Source organism: Aquarana catesbeiana, linkage group LG04 (genome assembly GCF_042186555.1).
Source record: "Aquarana catesbeiana isolate 2022-GZ linkage group LG04, ASM4218655v1, whole genome shotgun sequence".
In the NCBI taxonomy this organism is placed as follows: Eukaryota; Metazoa; Chordata; class Amphibia; order Anura; family Ranidae; genus Aquarana; species Aquarana catesbeiana.
This window is the reverse complement of record NC_133327.1, coordinates 22,949,177-22,966,674: the sequence shown is the minus strand read 5'-3', so window position 1 is coordinate 22,966,674 and position 17,498 is coordinate 22,949,177. Positions and strand designations below refer to the sequence as shown.

General features: G+C 38.1%; 1 protein-coding gene across 1 annotated transcript in view; it reads left to right on the top strand.

Moving 5' to 3' along the window:
- Positions 1-17,498, top strand: part of LOC141141334 (alpha-1,4-N-acetylglucosaminyltransferase-like) — a 184,203-nt gene that overhangs the window by 148,226 nt on the left and 18,479 nt on the right. The window contains exon 2 of the mRNA XM_073629006.1: positions 2,590-3,071. Within this exon, the coding sequence (XP_073485107.1) occupies positions 2,613-3,071 (459 nt within the window). The 5' untranslated portion in view covers positions 2,590-2,612. The remainder of the gene's footprint in view (positions 1-2,589; positions 3,072-17,498) is intronic.

The window sequence follows — 17,498 nt, the reverse complement described above, 5'->3', positions numbered from 1 at the left end:
CAAATTGCCTGCTGTAGCCCGCAATTCATCCATCTCTAAAACTGGAGGTTATTGCAACCTTTAGAGGGTTTTCACTAATTTTCTCTATCTCCTCCCCGACACGTCTCCTCTCTGCTTCCCACTTCCCCCCATTTGCTCAGATATAAATTTAATTCTGAGCAACACTGCAATTTCATTTGCCAACCTCTCTTTCTTCAATTTCTTTGTTAGCTGTTTACCCAATAATCTGCTATTATGTTGCTGACACTGAGACAATAGTACATTATACTGGCTTTTAAGAGGTTCATCTGCACATGAATGATAACTGGCAGAGGCATATTTTTTAACATATGTATACACAAGTTCCATTTCACAACTATACAATCCACACTGAAAGGAAATAGTAGGTATTCTGGGCAACCACCCTTCTATAGGTACACCAACAGGGCCCTCAGATATCTGGAGACAGCGAATGAAACGAGAAGCTGGTTGTGCATTCATTTTATTACAGCTTATATATGGTTCAGCTTACAAATCAAATGACGAGAGGGGGGAGTGGTTAATAAATAATATGTTGGTATAAAATATATGGTTATATAAGTCTGTGACCCCTACGATACATACAATCAGGTCCATAAATATTGGGACATCGACACAATTCTAATCTTTTTTTGCTCCATACACCACCACAATGGTTTTGAAATGAAACAAACACGATGTGCCTTAACTGCAGCCTTTCAGCTTTAATTTGAGGGTATTTACATCCAAATCAGGTGAACGATGTAGGAATTACAACAGTTTTTAAATGTGCCTCCCACTTTTTCAGGGACCACTTTTTAATACTTGGTTGCAAATCCTTTGCAGTCAATTACAGCCTGAAGTCTGGAATGCATAGACATCACCAGACCCTGGGTTTCATCCCTGGTGATGCTCTGCCAGGCCTCTACTGCACCTGTCTTCAGTTCCTGCTGTATATCTGAGGTTACAGGAGTCAACAGACCATCTGGTTATGAGTCATAAGTCATGCATCCTGTCCCATGGCCTACAGAACAGGGAACAGGAAAAGACAAACTAAACCATAATGATATATATAGCGTATAGTGTTGTGCAAGCATTTCTCTGTGCATTCTTTCATAATTGCAGGTTCAAGCTAAAATGACAAGCTTGACAAGATCTTATAAACTATAATAGCAAAGCATAACAAAATGGAGTCACAATGGACTGGACATATTATTACACACACAATACACAATTCTACTAGTACTAACGTTCCAACACTGCACTGAGCAACAAACCAAACTCAATTGCCTTTAGCTCTTACAAATCACAAATAAACAAAAAAACGAATCACTCATCTAGCATTCAATATTCTTCATTCATTACCACTTTTACCTGATATTATTCAAAATAAATAAAACGTTTGCATATCCATAGAAAAGACTCACCACACTTGCAGCCTTTTCCGGTTTCTGTGGCGTTATCAGCTGCTTTTACAATGAAAGCTTCATAGAAGTCCTGCTTGTCCATATGGAACTGTGAAACTGAGCACTTCTGCCCTGTAGGTTCTATGCGGCTTTTAGGATTACCACACGCAAATTTAAAATGTGCTCTGTTTGGGGTGTCTGGCTTCCAATAAAAGGACAACTAATTCTTAGAATAAAGGTTCAATTTACTTACAATAGGAATATCAATACATTACAGTTCTAAATAAGGAGAGGGAAGATGTGGTAACAGGGGAGGAAAGGGGTCTTACTGGTCTAACACTCACATACACGCATTCTCTCAGAATCTCTCAGACCAGGGTCCTTTTTATCCAGACTTGAGACCCACACCCCGGCTAGGGGGATGGTAATCGCAGTCATTGAAGACATTTGAACCAAAAGTCATAAGAAGTTCATTCCTCTCCCAGGTTCTTCTTGAGAAGTTAAACACACGTGTTCATCCAATTCATCACCTCTCAGGCCCCATGCTGGCCAGGTGTGATGGAGCAGTTGAATAGCCTCAGGAGTCCCATTAGGCAGATGATAAACAACCTTGTACATTCTTCTAGCCCTGTTTACTGTAGGCTGGCTGTGAAAGATGTAACATGCCTCACATCAAAGTCCATCCAAAGTCATATTGTCCGATCCATGTTATTCTCATGTCTTATCAGCATTCATATCAATTTTTTTCACATCAATTCATATCAATGAATACAGCACCCTCAGATTTTTTTTCCTCTGTAGTGTTGCCCAACACTGTACCCCACTGGATGGACGAACCCTTTAACTCTATAGGTCTGACTTACTGAAGACCCTCATCAACCCATGAATGTTAGGTAATGCAGTTAAACAACACAAAACTCTACCTTGCACAATACATTTAAATGCCTTTGATGATTGGAGGGGGGGGAGGGCGGGGGTGAGGGGGCATGACCAATGGTGATGCTATGAAATCCAGTGCGCTGGCCTTTTTTGTACTTTAGCCAATGCAGCCAGTGAAGTTGGGATTCCTGATATGCAAGTGTGTTCTAGGTCAGTGGGAAATGTACTGGGCCACAAAGTTTTTATGATTGCCTTTAATAAAAGTGTCCTTAACATTTGTTTATGCTTCTATCTGTTCTTGTTACAGCTCAGCAATTGTACACCGCCATTATGTTGAAAGAAATACAACTATTTGCAATTTTCTTGATGATGGTAGCTTTGGGCTTTATCAGTAATACTTATTTTAGGCAAAAAAGCTATCACATATTGAATGCTCTTGTTCCTAATGAATCGAAATTGGTAATCATGGACAACACTAATGGAATGTCAAGTTCTTTTAGTGCAAACACCATTCTAAGAGAAGGAAATGGAATCTTATTTATGGAGACCACAGACAGAATGGATCCTCCATCCCTGGTACTGTGTGCTATTGAATCAGCTGCCCGAGTCTACCCTGACCGACCGGTGGTCTTCTTCATGAAAGGACTGGAGAATATTAACACAGAAGAAGATGAGAAGAGAGCAAGACAGCATTTTCCAACCCTGTCATCTTATAGCAATGTTTACCTCTTCCCACTTAGAATGGATCAACTATTGGATGAAACACCCCTTAAACCATGGTTTGATAAGGTACATAATAATAATTGGGAAAAGCCATTACAGAAAAATATTTGGATGTTTGTAGTTTGAAAGCTCGATAATATTACTCTGCAGAAAGCTTCTTTACAGGAGAATGAAGCTCTTGCATGTATTAAATAATAACTTCAACTTTAAATAAACAGTTTGGGCTAGCTTGGTTAAAATTAACACTTACAACTATAGACTGGTCTGGATGCTGGTGATGCTGTAATACATTGTGGTAGCTGGTGCTACATATAGTAAGTGGTGCTGTCTTCCTGCATGGGTATAGACACTCATGACATTATCTACCTCCCCACCTCGGCCAATCAAACAACGCCTTGTATTCATTGATAAATGTTCTTGAAAGGCCAAGATGCAAACTCCTTTTTCTTTCTGGCAAGAGGGAGGAAGGGTTTGGAATTTGTGCAGGAAGAGAAAGCTGCTTTCTGTACGGGGCACAAGCTACTACAGTGTATAACAGCATTCCCAGTAGGCGGACCATTCCTCAATGATAAGCATTTGGTTTAGCCACACTGTCCCAAACAATCTATTTTAAGTGACAATAAAGCTGAAATTTTGGTTTAAAGTAAACTTGTCCTAATGAAAATACACTGGCTACTGGGGATGAAAGAAATGCAGAGTCTTATTCTTTCTGAAATTTTAGAATTTTTGTAAAAATGCATTTGAGTCAATGGGGAAGGTGCAATTAAGGTGGTTTTTAAGGATGCAATGGGTTTATTTAGCTTATGAGTGTTACAGATAAGGATGAGCTCAACATTTAGTCAGAACACAAGTTCAAAGCGAATTTTGGCTGTTTCTAAACGCTACACCTTTTACTTGTTTGGCAGGAGCTGTATGGCATGCATAGTGATAGGATACTTCTGGATCCTACAAACTTCTAGTCCTATCCATCACCTTATTATTGTTAATCGTACCTTATTTTTATTGCCGACACTTTTCCGTTCGTCACACCCAGATCTATGCAGGGAACAGTGTATATAGAAAAGAGACACAACACAGATTAGATCTACACACTGTTCCATTTATTGGTCCTGGTACAGTATATTTATAGTATACATTCAAGATCAAGCCCACCAATAGGATATTACCAATCCAAGCCATGCCAACCCCCCCCCCCCCCCCCCATGTACATACAGTTATTCATAGCATTTCTCGCCTGTCAATGTTCAGACAGTTTTTATAACAACTTTTATAACACTACACAGGCTATCACATCACTTTGATCAACAACACAGACATCAATAACGCAAACCTAAACAAGACTTCCATCTTCTCATTAGAAATATCTCTCTTACGTCTAACTTCAGAGCAACAATATATTAAAATTGTAATATATTGTTAAAAGTAATAACCCAAAACAAATATAGATTAAGGGGGCTCTCAACCACCTCTTTTGTCATGAACGTGACAACTACAATCCCTGTTGCCCCAATATGCCCTTTAACATCAACCTGGATTACTCCTCTCATAAATGTGTTATTATCTTACGCATGTATAAAATAGAGAACAATAAACCCATCAGAATTAGTCGATATCAAGATCTCAGCTGTATAGCAATTTTCCAAGAAAAATAAAGGGGAAGGGGTGTGACAGGCCATAAAAACAAGGGGGGGGGGTGGCATGACAGTCTGTAGGTTAATGAAAATTAGTCCTCATCAAAAATATAAAAGAACACAAAAAAAAGTATCTTTTGTATGGCTTATGAATGTGCATAAAGTTTCCAGTGTACAAAAAAAAGTCCACATTATTTCACGCCTTAATTTCATTTCCTAAACTTTTACCTCCAAGAATTTTGATTCTGTAGCCATCCATGTAAACAGAAGAGAACCCAAAAACTTGCCTCTTTGTAAGGACAGAACTTGACATCCACAGACAGACTGGAACTGATGCATTGGGCTAGGCTTGGGTCTTTGGACTGGCACTTCAGATCTCTTTCTTGCAGTGTTCACTTGAATTCTTAGGCCTTGGGTTTGCGTCATGGCTCCCCCTCAAGGCATCATTCCCAGGGACATTTTTGTAGCAGGAGTTCCCCTTATACCTTCAAATTCAAGTGGAGGAAAGATCATACTAAAATGATGGCTTGAACTCCTCCCAGATATAAAAGATATAGTCATTTCTTCAAGTAGCGGGCATCTGGATAGAGGCATGAATGGGGGGGGGGGGGGTCATTTCTTCACTCTGGGGCTGGAGGGGGTGAAGTCTCTCCATCCAATATGAATAACCACAGAATCACCTGAACTTTTTTAAATATAGCCTTCCTTACCCGTTGGAGGTGTAATATTCTTTCATTAATTCAAAAATAAGTGTTTCCTATCAATGGTTTTTATTCTATAGATTCAATATATTTAACTGAACATTTTTCTCAACCCACAATATTGCAGAAGGATTCAATAAAACATAACATCTTTAGTTCCTTATTCCCTCTGGGCCCAAGTGGAGGCCAAGGGTCTCAGAACAGAACATTTTACTCAAGCACATAAATGTATCTGACTATCATAAACAAAATAAAATAGTACTGAATAAGCAACATAACAATATTAACACTTTCCAACTGAAATTCTGGGACTTCAAAAAGTAAGATGTCCAAAAAATACTTTAACCCTTTCCTGTCTGCGCTATAGCTGAATGATGGCTACAGCACTGTACTACATTGCGGGAGGCCGTCAATAGACGTCCTCCCCTTTGCGCACTCCAGCTCTGCGATCATGAGTCAATGAGACTTGGGTGATCACAGCTCGGAGTAAGGGGCCGATCCCAGCCCCTTACCATGTGATCAGCTGTCAGCCAATGACAGATGATCACGTGATGTAAACAGAAGATTGGTAATTGTTTTTTTTTTTTCTCCTCATGCTGATAGCGTGGGGAGAGAAAAAAGCCGATCACCGGCTTCTGTGAAAGGGACATTGGTCCTGAAGAGGAAGAGGCGCAGCCACCTCACTTGTGCCCACTAGTGCCACCTGCCAGTGCCACCAATCAGTGCCACCAATCAGTGCCCACCAGTGCCACCTAATACCCACCAGTGGTGCCAATCAGTGCCAGCTAGCAGTGCTGCCTATCAGTCTCACCTACCAGTGCCCATCATTGCCAATCACTGCCACCCATCAGTGCCACCTATCAGTGCCACCTTTCATTGCCCTTTAGTGCCACCGATCAGTGCCACCCATCAGTGCCACCTCTCAGTGCCACCTATCAGTGCCCACCGGTGCCACCTATTAGTGACCATCAGTGCAGCCTCATCAGTGTACATGAATGAAGAAGAAAAATGACCTGTTTGCAAAATTTTATAACAAAATATAAATGTTTTTCAAAATTTTCGGTCTTTAATAATTTTCTTAACAATAAATAAAAAACACAGTGGTGATAAAATACCACTAAAAGAAAGCTCCATTTGTGTGGAAAAAAAATGATAAAAATTTCATCTGAGTACAGTGTTGCATAACGGCGCAATTGTCATTCGAAGAGTGACATCGCTGAAATCTGAAAATTGGTCTGGGCAGGAAGGGGGTTTAAGAGCCCAGTAAGCAAGTGGTTAAGATTGTATTCAAACTTTCCCACCAAAAACCTTAGCTTTACACAAATTCAATATATATAACACTTTATTTTGGTCCTGATTGCTTAATTTCTCAATCTCTCTCTCATGGTAGGTGGGAATAGCAACGCCTCTTTATCTTATACACATTTTAAGACCTACACAAAATAACCTTGCCTTAAGTATCTCAACGATTAAATGGTAAACCTTGCGCATTCATCAAATATAACCCAACACTGTTGTATTAATATTCTGTCTTGATTTTTGTATCCCTTGACACAATAACACTTTCTCATTGCACATTCATTGGCCATTCCATTGATTCTTGATTTAGAATGAATTCTTCCATACTTTTTTCATATATTTGTATGACAAACCCCCCCCCCCTTTTTTTTTATCGCCAATATTGCATCAATAGTATAGGTTCGCAACACAATTGAAACACTTCATGCCTCTAATAGAGGGACCCCATGTATGTAACAGGGGTCTATCCAGATTTTGGCACTTATATGTAAACAGTTTAAACACAATTAAAAAAACATTTGTACAAATAAACTATTCCCTCTGTTTTGTAACAGATTGTCTTTGTGCAATGCCAAGTTCCTATTTTCCTTAATTTCAGTATTAACAAATGGGCTTATCGTCACAATCCTTTTCAAACATATAATCTATTTTTCCCATAAATAACTTTGCACAACTTTTTTTTTTTTATATGTACCACCTTTAGGTTCTTTTATAAAAAAAAAAAAAAAAAAAAAAAAAAACTATAATGCAATTTATTGTTCACATTGGAGTTGGCTCAGGGCAATTATATAAATCTGAAGTATACAATGACCTCCAAACCTGCAACAATGTGAGAATAAGCAATTCCACAATAAAAAAAAAAAAACAAAAAAAGTTACTTAACCACATGCCGACCATCGCACAACGATGTACATCGGCACAATGGCACAGCTGGGCAAATGTACGTCCCCTTTAAATCACTGTGGGCGCGCGCACCGCGTACTCACTTACTGTTCCGGCAGGTCCCGCAGACTCGATGTCCGCAAGGGGCACACGATCGTGTCACGGAGTGGCAGAACGGGGAGATGCCTATGTAAAGAAGGAATTTCTGCCTAGTGACATGACAGGGATATACTGCTCCCTGTCATCGGGAGCAGTGATCGCTGTCATCTTAGTGGTGGCCCATCCCCCCACAGTTAGAATCACTCCCTAGGACACACTTAACTCCTTGATCGTCCCCTAGTGTTTAACCCCTTCCCTGCAAGTGTCATTTACACAGTAATCGGTGCATTTTTATAGCACTGATCGCTGTATAAATGACAATGGTCCCAAAATAGTGTCAAAAGTGTCCGCCATAATGTCGCAGTCAGGATAAAAATCACAGATTGCCGCCATTACTAATAAAAAAAATAAAAAAAAATAAAAATGCCATAAATCTATCCCCTATTTTGTAGATGCTATAACTTTTGCACAAACCAATCAATATACGGTTATTGTGATTTTTTTTTTTTTTTTTTACCAAAAATATGTAGAAGAATACATATCGGCCTAAACTGAGAAAAAAGTTTTTTTTATATATTTTTTGGGGATATTTATTATAGCAAAAAGTATAGCAAAAAATATTGTGTGTTTTTCAAAATTGTTGCTCTTTTTTTGTTTATAGCGCAAAAAATAAAAACTGCGGAGGTGATCAAATACAAGCAAAAGAAAGCTCTATTTGTGGAAAAAAAAAGGACGTCAATTTTGTTTGGGTACAACGTTGCACGACCACGCAATTGTCAGTTAAATCGACGCAGTGCCATATTGCAAAAAGTGGGCTGAATTGGTTAAAGTCATATTTGGTAGAAAAGCAAATGGCGGGACTTTTCATAAGAACACGGGAGCAATAGTAAAATGAAGTAAAAATAGCTTTTAATTAATTCAGATTATGTCAGAGTTAAGGTATATAGAAAATCCGCCCCCTCCTATACCCCAAACGCTGTGCTAATGAAAATGAAGCCTAAATCTGAGCTGCTGCTTAAAATATATAAACCATAAGTGCAAAAATTTGATTCACCAAAATCTAGCCCCAACTAATAATGAATTCAAATAGCAGCGCAAAATAAATTACTATTACAATGCGCTTGATGGTTGCCATATAGTAGGATCGCCTCTTTTGACAAGTCATTCAGCTGCTGAATTTGATGAAGGGTTTCTGCGCAGAAAGCAGCGAAGGAACAGAACAACGTTCACTTTTGGAAACAAAAGACAAGGAAAGAGCAGAAAGAAAAAAGTAAGATAGAAGTAGAGAGAAGTCCTGAGTACCTGAGTCTAAATGACTATAAACAAAGATGCCTGGGTGCATAATACTTAGCAAATGAAAAATATTGAGTGCAGTATGTGAAACCCATGCGGGGAAGGAGCCCATATAGGCTGTGCCGCCGCAAACACGTCCCCAACATCACACGTTCGTCCACAAGTATGGAGAGGAGGGGAAAATGCCGAGGGCCCAGGAACCAGACCACTATGGTCCCACAGCCAGAGGCGTCTCCACACCATCCTCCAGTGGGCTAACAGATAGCAAACACTCGGCCGGCGGTGCGGCGTCATGAAGACGGGATGGAGGAGGGGACCTGAGCGGCCCTACTACACCTCATTAAAAGTCCCACCAATATTCTCTCCTTTACATACTGGTTAAAGTCATACTTTAACTGAAACAATAAGTTAAACCTGTATTTTTTCAGTACAGTAGAACATTCTTCTTAATGTTCCCCTTTTCAGTTATTCACACCCTTTGTATATACAGTCATGCTCAAAAGTTTGCATACCCTGGCAAAAATTGAGAAATGTTGGTATTAATATTGAAAATATGACTGATCATGCCAAAAAACTGTCTTTTATTGAAGGATAACGATCACATGAAGCCATTTATTATCACATTTTTTGGATCCTTTTTAAATCATGATAACCGAAATCACCCAAATGACCCTGATAAAAAAGTTTACATACCCTGGAATGTTTGGCCTTGGTACAGACACAAAAGGTGGCACACACAGGTTAAATGGCAATTTAAAGATTAATTTCCCACATTTGTGACTTTTTAAATCACAATTAGTGTCTGTATATAAATAGTCAATCAGTTTGTTAGCTCTCACATGGATGCACTAAGCAGGCTAGACACTGAGCCATGAGGAAGTAGAAAAGAACAGTAAAAAGACCTGTGTAACAAGGTAATAACATTTTACAAAGATGGAAAAGGATATAGCAATATATCCAAAGCCTTGAATATGCCTGTTAGTACCGTTCAATCACTTAATAAGAGGTGGAAAATTAGGGGCTCTTTTGCTACCATGCCAGGGCCGGTAGACCAAGAAAGTTTGCAGCCACAACTGGTGGAAGAATTGCTCAGGATACAAAAAAAAACCCCACAGGTAACCTCAGAAGAAATACAGGCTTCTCTCCAAAAAGACGGTGTGGTTGTTTTAAAGGAGCACAATTCAATGACACTTGAACAAAAAAGAGCTTCATGGTTGAGCTGCCAGAAGGAAGCCTTTACTGCACCAATGCCAAAAAAAATCCAATGAGGCATGTCCAGGTGTTGTTGGGCATATTGTAACCAGGCTTCTTCCTGGCAACTTGACCATGCAGCTCTTTTTTGTTCAAGTATCATCGTATTGTTCTCCTTAAAAACAACCATGCCATCTTTTTCCACAGCAGCCTGTATTTCTCCTGAGGTTACCTGTGGGTTTTTCTTTGTATCCGAACAGTTCCTGTGGCAGTTGTGGCTGAAATCTTTGTTGATCTACCTGACCTTGGCTTGGTATCAAGAAATCCTGAAATTTTCCACTTCTTATTAAGTGATTGAACAGTACTGTCTGGCATATTCAAAGCTTTTGATATCTTTTTAAATCCTTTTTCATCTTTGTAACGTTTCATTACCTTGTTACGCAGGTCTTTTGACTGTTCTTTTCTACCTCCTCATGATGCAGTGTCTAGCTTGCTTAGTGCATCCATGTGAGAGCTAACAAACTCTTTGACTATTTATACATAGACACTAATTGTGATTTAAAAAGTCACAAATGTTTGAAATTAACCTTTAATTGCCATTTTAACCTGTGTGTGCCACCTTCTGTGTCTGTACCAAGGCCAAACATTCCAGGGTATGCAAACTTTTTATCAGGGCCACTTGGGTGATTTCTGTTATCATTACGATTTAAAAAGGATCCAAAAAACTATATCATAATAAATGGCTTTATGTGATTGCTATCCTTAAATAAAAGACATTTTTTGATAGCTTGATTCGTCATATTTTCAATAATAATGCCAAAATTTCACAATTTCTGCCAGGGTATGCAAACGTTTGAGCAAAACTGTATATCTCAAAATTTCACACTGTCTCCCTTGTGGTTTGAGACTGGCTGCAGCAAATTAACTTCCTCTTATTAAAACCTTATTATAATTATTTCTTTTAAAATGTATAACTGCAATTTTGTTAACCCTTACAATCTACTTTACTATCTGTTCAGACACTATTAAATACATGTAATTTAGTAGTGATGTCACATTTTCTACATATAATTGCAATTAAACAGTGCATTGGGCATTGGCTTAAAAATACATGCCCTACACATTCTGTAAAATGTATCAATAGTTGCTGGAAACCTCTCAACAATAAACATGTAATAAAAACATACTTTAAATCTATACATATAACGAGGGCAGGAGGCGGAGCCTAGCGGAGCAGACATGCATTGTTAGAGCTCCACACCGCTGAGGAGAGAAGAGAAGGACAAAGCGGAGCCTGCAGGCTCAAAAGGTATCCATTTGAACCTTTTTGCCCCAGGGAACAAACTGTGAAAGTTTGGGCAGGAAATATGGTACTGGGAGGAAACCGTGGCAGAAATAAAAATCACCTCACAAAGAGCTCACAGGCACTCACTGCAGCTGAAGCAGCTCCAGTCACCTCACAAGATACAGCATCAGGGCGCTCTCACAGACAGAAAATGTCACAGCAAGACTCTCCATTTGAGTCAGATACAGAACAAATCCTCTCACAAACTTCTCCACAAGCCTCCTCAGTATCCCCAGTAATATTATTACAATTTGAAAAGATGCTTTATATAGGCTTTAAAACAAACCTCAGACCAAATAACAAAAAGCCTAACCAAAGAAATAAGAGAGCTGGGAAACCGCACCGCAGCCTTAGAAATAAAAATGGATGAAATTGAAATTACAACCCAAGAAAATATAACAGAATTGGAACAATTAAAAAAAGAGAATTTAATACTTCAAACTAAGCTCGAAGATTACGAAAATAGAGCCAGACGTTCAAACTTACGCATAAGGGGAATACCTGAAACTGTGACAGACCTGCAATCTACTATTACTGCTCTATTACAAGAACTAAAGCCAGATATCCCTATTGAACGTTTAGAACTGGACAGAGTACACAGAGCCCTCACAGCCAAAAAGAAAGATCGACCCCCACGTGATATAATCACAAAATTTCATTATTACAGAACGAAAGAACAAATACTAATTGCTGCAAGAGAAAAAAAGGAACTTAATTTTCAAGGACACAATTATCAAATTTTTGCTGACCTATCCCAACTTACTATTACTAAAAGACGATCCATGAAACCCCAACTAATGGAACTGCAACGCCACAACATTATGTATCAATGGGGCTTCCCCTTTTCAGTCAGATTTAACTACCAAGATACAATTTACAGAAGCAGATCAGCAGATGAACTACAACAAACCCTTTTAAAATTAAATCTGACAGAACCCACAAGCAGCAACACTCCCACACGCAGAAGAATGGCATCATCTTCACCTTCAGGCAGCACCCAGAAAATTTCAGAACAAAATGGGAATCATCATTCTCACAAAAGAGGCCGTTATGCCACATCATCCATGGACCAAGAAGATTCAATGGACTGACATCCTAATTCCTGATATCTCTTCATTTATTATACTAAGAGATGGTTCTCTATAAAAAACCTATATTTATAACTGAATGTAACTGCATTCTGATAGTCACACACTGTGTGGGATCATGTTACATTCCAGTTATATTTCTTATTACTTCTGATTCATATAGCCTTAGAATATATAAGTGAAATAAGGAAATTCTTGTTCAGTTATATATTATCAGGTAATAACAATAGATTTATTACTTTTTAGGACAAATATGTTCAATAATCCAGAAGTAATGGAAGCTTTTTCTTTCTTTTCTTAAAACAAATATATTATTACCTAACTAGTTCCTAGAATTATGTTTTTGTTTATTCTAATCTGAAGCAATACAACCTCAATTTTATGAGTTAATATATCTAAACAGTTACGTATGAATAAAATATGTAATTGTTTACTCTAAAAGGGTTAAAATCCCAAAATAATTCAAACTATCTTCATCAATACCAAAGTTATTAACAGTACCTTTCTAACTGAATTATTTAGCCTAGGGCAAGACTAACCATATACAACCACCCTGGAATAAATAATTTCAACAAAAACTATATTCTGCACTGCAATTAATGAAACATCATTTTGATGTCTTTTGACATAGCACTTCTCTCCTGTAAGCGGAAGATCCGTGTACCCCCATTAGCCCTCCTCATTCTCCCAACCATATTATGTGGGAGTGTGACGAAGGCACTTATTCCCCTGAGAGAGATATTTATTCTCTTTCACGGGTAAATTGTGATTACTTGCAAAAAATAATTTATACAATATATCATCTAATCTCATATGTTTTTTGTTTACTCTTTACTCCAGAATTCACTGGTTTCTTTTCTATCTATTCATCTCTTCAGTCCACACAGGTTGATCTGCGCAGTCAGCTCTGCATAACAAAAAGTAAGTCAAAACTATTTGATCTATTGCCATGGCACCACTGAATATACTTTCCCTGAATGTTCAGGGAATAAATGTCCCTCAAAAAAGGACCAAAGCCTTCCGTACTTTCCATAACAAGAAGGCTCACATAGTATGCCTCCAAGAAACACACTTCACCAAAGATTCTACTCCAAAATATATTTCTCCTTTTTATCAACAAATTTACACGGCTTCTGCCTGTACCAAGCAAAGGGGAACTCTAATTGCATTTCACCGATCCACACCATTCACCTTATCATCAGAAATTAAAGACCCAGAAGGTAGATACCTGATACTCATGGGTTATATAATGGATACAGCAATCACGGTGATTTCCTACTACGCTCCTAACAAACAACCTACACCATTCCTCTCACATTTATTACAAGTGATTAATACACACAAAATAGGAACAGTGATGTGTGGGGATTCGAACCAGGTCCTCCTCCCATTTCTAGATAAATCACCTTTTACACCATCCAAAATAACCTCTAGATTACCTTTTTCTCAACTTCTTTCCAAATACAATCTGGTAGATTCATGGAGAGAAAGTAACCCAATGAAAAAGAAATTCACTTATTTCTCACACCCTCATCAAACCTTCACCAGAATAGATCATATTTTTCTAACAATAGGAATGATACCAGAAATTATTGCATCAGATATAATTCCGATTCCGTGGTCTGACTATAATGCAGTATACACTACTATAGCCTCAGCCATACCAAAAGCGCATGACCCAACGTGGTACTTACCGGACATAATGCTCAAACACCCACTACATCAGATGGCCATTGAACAAGCTTTAAAGGAATACATATCAATTAATAATACAACAGACATCTCCCCAATAACACTGTGGGAAGCTCATAAGCCTGTCTTGCGTGGTACAATACAAAGACAAATGGCACTATTTAAACGGGAACGCAAAAATCTAGCAAAAAAACTAGAACTCAATTTTAATGCAGCCTACATATCATTTCAAGATAATCCATCTCAGAGTACAAAATCTCATCTGGAAAAATCTAGATTGGAATACGATCTATTTCTCACTGAGTCAGTTGATAAATCCCTCAAACGCTCCAAACACAATTTCTACATGAATACAAACAAACCAGGTACATATTTGGCTCGGGCATTAAATTCAACTAACAAATCTTTCAAACCAATACGTTTGAAATTATCAAAAAATGTTTACACTTGTAATCCAGTTAAAATAGTCCATAAATTTCACTCACATCTCGCAACTTTATACAAGACAAACAATGAATTTAATCCTACAGAGGCTGAATCCTTCTTCTCAAAAATAATCTTACCTGAGTTATCTCAGAATCAAAAAAGCAGTTTGGATGAGCCTATAACTATAGATGAAGTTGCTAACGCCATAAAAGACCTAAAACTTAACAAAAGACCAGGCCCAGACGGCTACTCGGCTTTATACTATAAAACATTCTCAGAAATACTCTCTCCCATTCTCACTGAAACTTTTAACAAACTTCTAGATGGACATTCTTTTCGGCAAGAAACACTAATGGCAATTGTTTGTATGATCCCAAAACCCCTTTCTGATGATACTTCCTGTGTGAATTATCGGCCTATCTCTCTGTTAAACCTCGATATTAAATTATTAGCAAAAATAATAGCAAAACGCCTCAATAGCATTATAGGAAAATTAATACATAGAGATCAAGTAGGCTTCATGCCAAATAGACAGGCAGGCGATAATATAAAGCAGGGCAGTGTTATTGGCAATGGCACATATTGCTAAAAAACGGAAAATCCCTTTATGTTTTCTATCTCTCGATATTAAGAGGGCATTTGACACAGTATCCTGGCAATATATGCAATATTCATTACAAAAATGGGGTTTTGGACCCCACTTTTTAACATGGATCAAAGCATTATATAATAAACCCAAAGCCTATATAAAATATGCTGGATACAAATCTGAAGCCTTTAATATCGAAAGAGGTACCCGACAGGGTTGCCCATTATCTCCCTTATTATTTGCCCTTATACTCGAACCCATGGCCCAATACATCAGAACAAACCAAACTATAACTGGCATTGAAGTAGGAGGTATTACACACAAATTATGTATATTTGCAGACGATATATTACTTTTTCTATCATCACCACAGGTCTCTGGTCCTAACTTAATACCAGCTCTTGATGGGTTTGCAGCCCTATCCGGCCTTATGATTAATCCTAAGAAATGCCTAGTGCTTAATATTTCACTCACAAACATGGAATTGATCCCGGCTAGGGCTGCACTCCCATTCACATGGGCAGAAAAATCAATCCCATATCTTGGAATTCATTTAACAGCATCTCATTCTGACTTATTCTCAACCAATTATCCTCCTGTATTAAGACAGATCACAAATCTAATAAAACAATGGTCGCAACTTCCTTTATCCTGGATAGGGAAGATTAATGCAATCAAAATGACTATTCTACCCAAATTGCTTTATCTATTCAGAGTCCTCCCTATTCCAATTCCTTCCTATTTTTTGAGAATAGTTCAAAAAAGAGCAACTTCGTTTATATGGGGCTCTTCTAGACCACGTATACCTATACACACACTACATCTTCCCAAAAATAAAGGAGGCCTGGGATACCCTAATTTTACTAACTACTACAGAGCAGCACATTTGGCCAGTCTGTCCAAATACCATGCAAAACAGGAAATCCCATTATGGGTATTTATAGAGGCTTCAGAAAATGACCCTCTATTAATATCAAATTTATTATGGCTTGATCCTAAAGACCGCTTTAAAATTCATAATCCCATAACTAAACACTTCTTATCTCTCTGGGATAAACTAAAAACCAAATATCAGTTACAATCTCCACACAATCCTCTCCTTTCTTTTATCAGAAATCCGGCCTTTTATCCGGCATGGATCTACCCAAATTCTTTTAAAGCTTGGACAACATCAGGCATTCAGACACTAAATGACTTCATAGCATCTAAATCATTCCTTTCATTCCCATTGCTTAGAGAAAAATATGATCTACCAAACTCTGAGATATTTAGATATCTCCAAATCAAAAATTTATATACACCATTCCTAAAGGGGGATACACCATTATCCCAATTATCCATTTTTGAATCAATCTGTACAAAAGATCCATTTGCTAAAGGTACAATTTCATCACTTTATAATCAATTATATGGAGTAGCAAATCTTAATAGACCCTCTTACGTTCAGAGGTGGGAGGAGGACCTGGGACGAACTTTAGAAGACATGGACTGGTCTAACATATGGCTCACATCTAAGTCATCTTCACCCAACATCTTAGCACTGGAGACAAATTATAAAGTCCTAACTCGCTGGTACCTTGTACCCGCTAGAGTGGCAAAATATTCACCTAATACCTCAGCTCTTTGTTTTCGAGGATGCCCAGAAATAGGCACATATTTACACATATGGTGGACATGCCCAGTAATCCAAACCTTCTGGAAGGAAGTCTTCGTGATTGCATCTAAAATATTTAAAAAAATTATACAACCAGATCCATATTTAACTTTACTTAATCTAAAACCGGAATGGTTAACACTCTCTCAATTCAAACTTATGATCCAACTAATAACGGCTGCAAAACAAACAGTGGCCAAGGCATGGAAATCTCCTACATTGGTACTAGCAGAAACAATTCATAGAATGAATAATACAATGTCCCATGCTAAGATGGTAGCCATCGATCAAAATCAAATTCCAAAATTTGAAAAACTTTGGCATCCTTGGATAAAACAACAGTTCCTGTCAAACTTCAATGACTCTGTCCTGTTGCCATGGTAACAGATTAAATGACTTACAGAGACACCCATTCTAAGGCTTCAAAGAGAACTAAAAAGAATAATAAACTGACGAGCGGGACAACCTTGTGGACCATACCTCTACCTTTCAACCCGTTTTCTTCTTTCTCTTTCCTTTTCTCCACCTTACGATTAAAGCTCATTATCAGAATTTATTTGACCTATATACACTCTACTTGTAAACAATATGTATAGTAGGTAT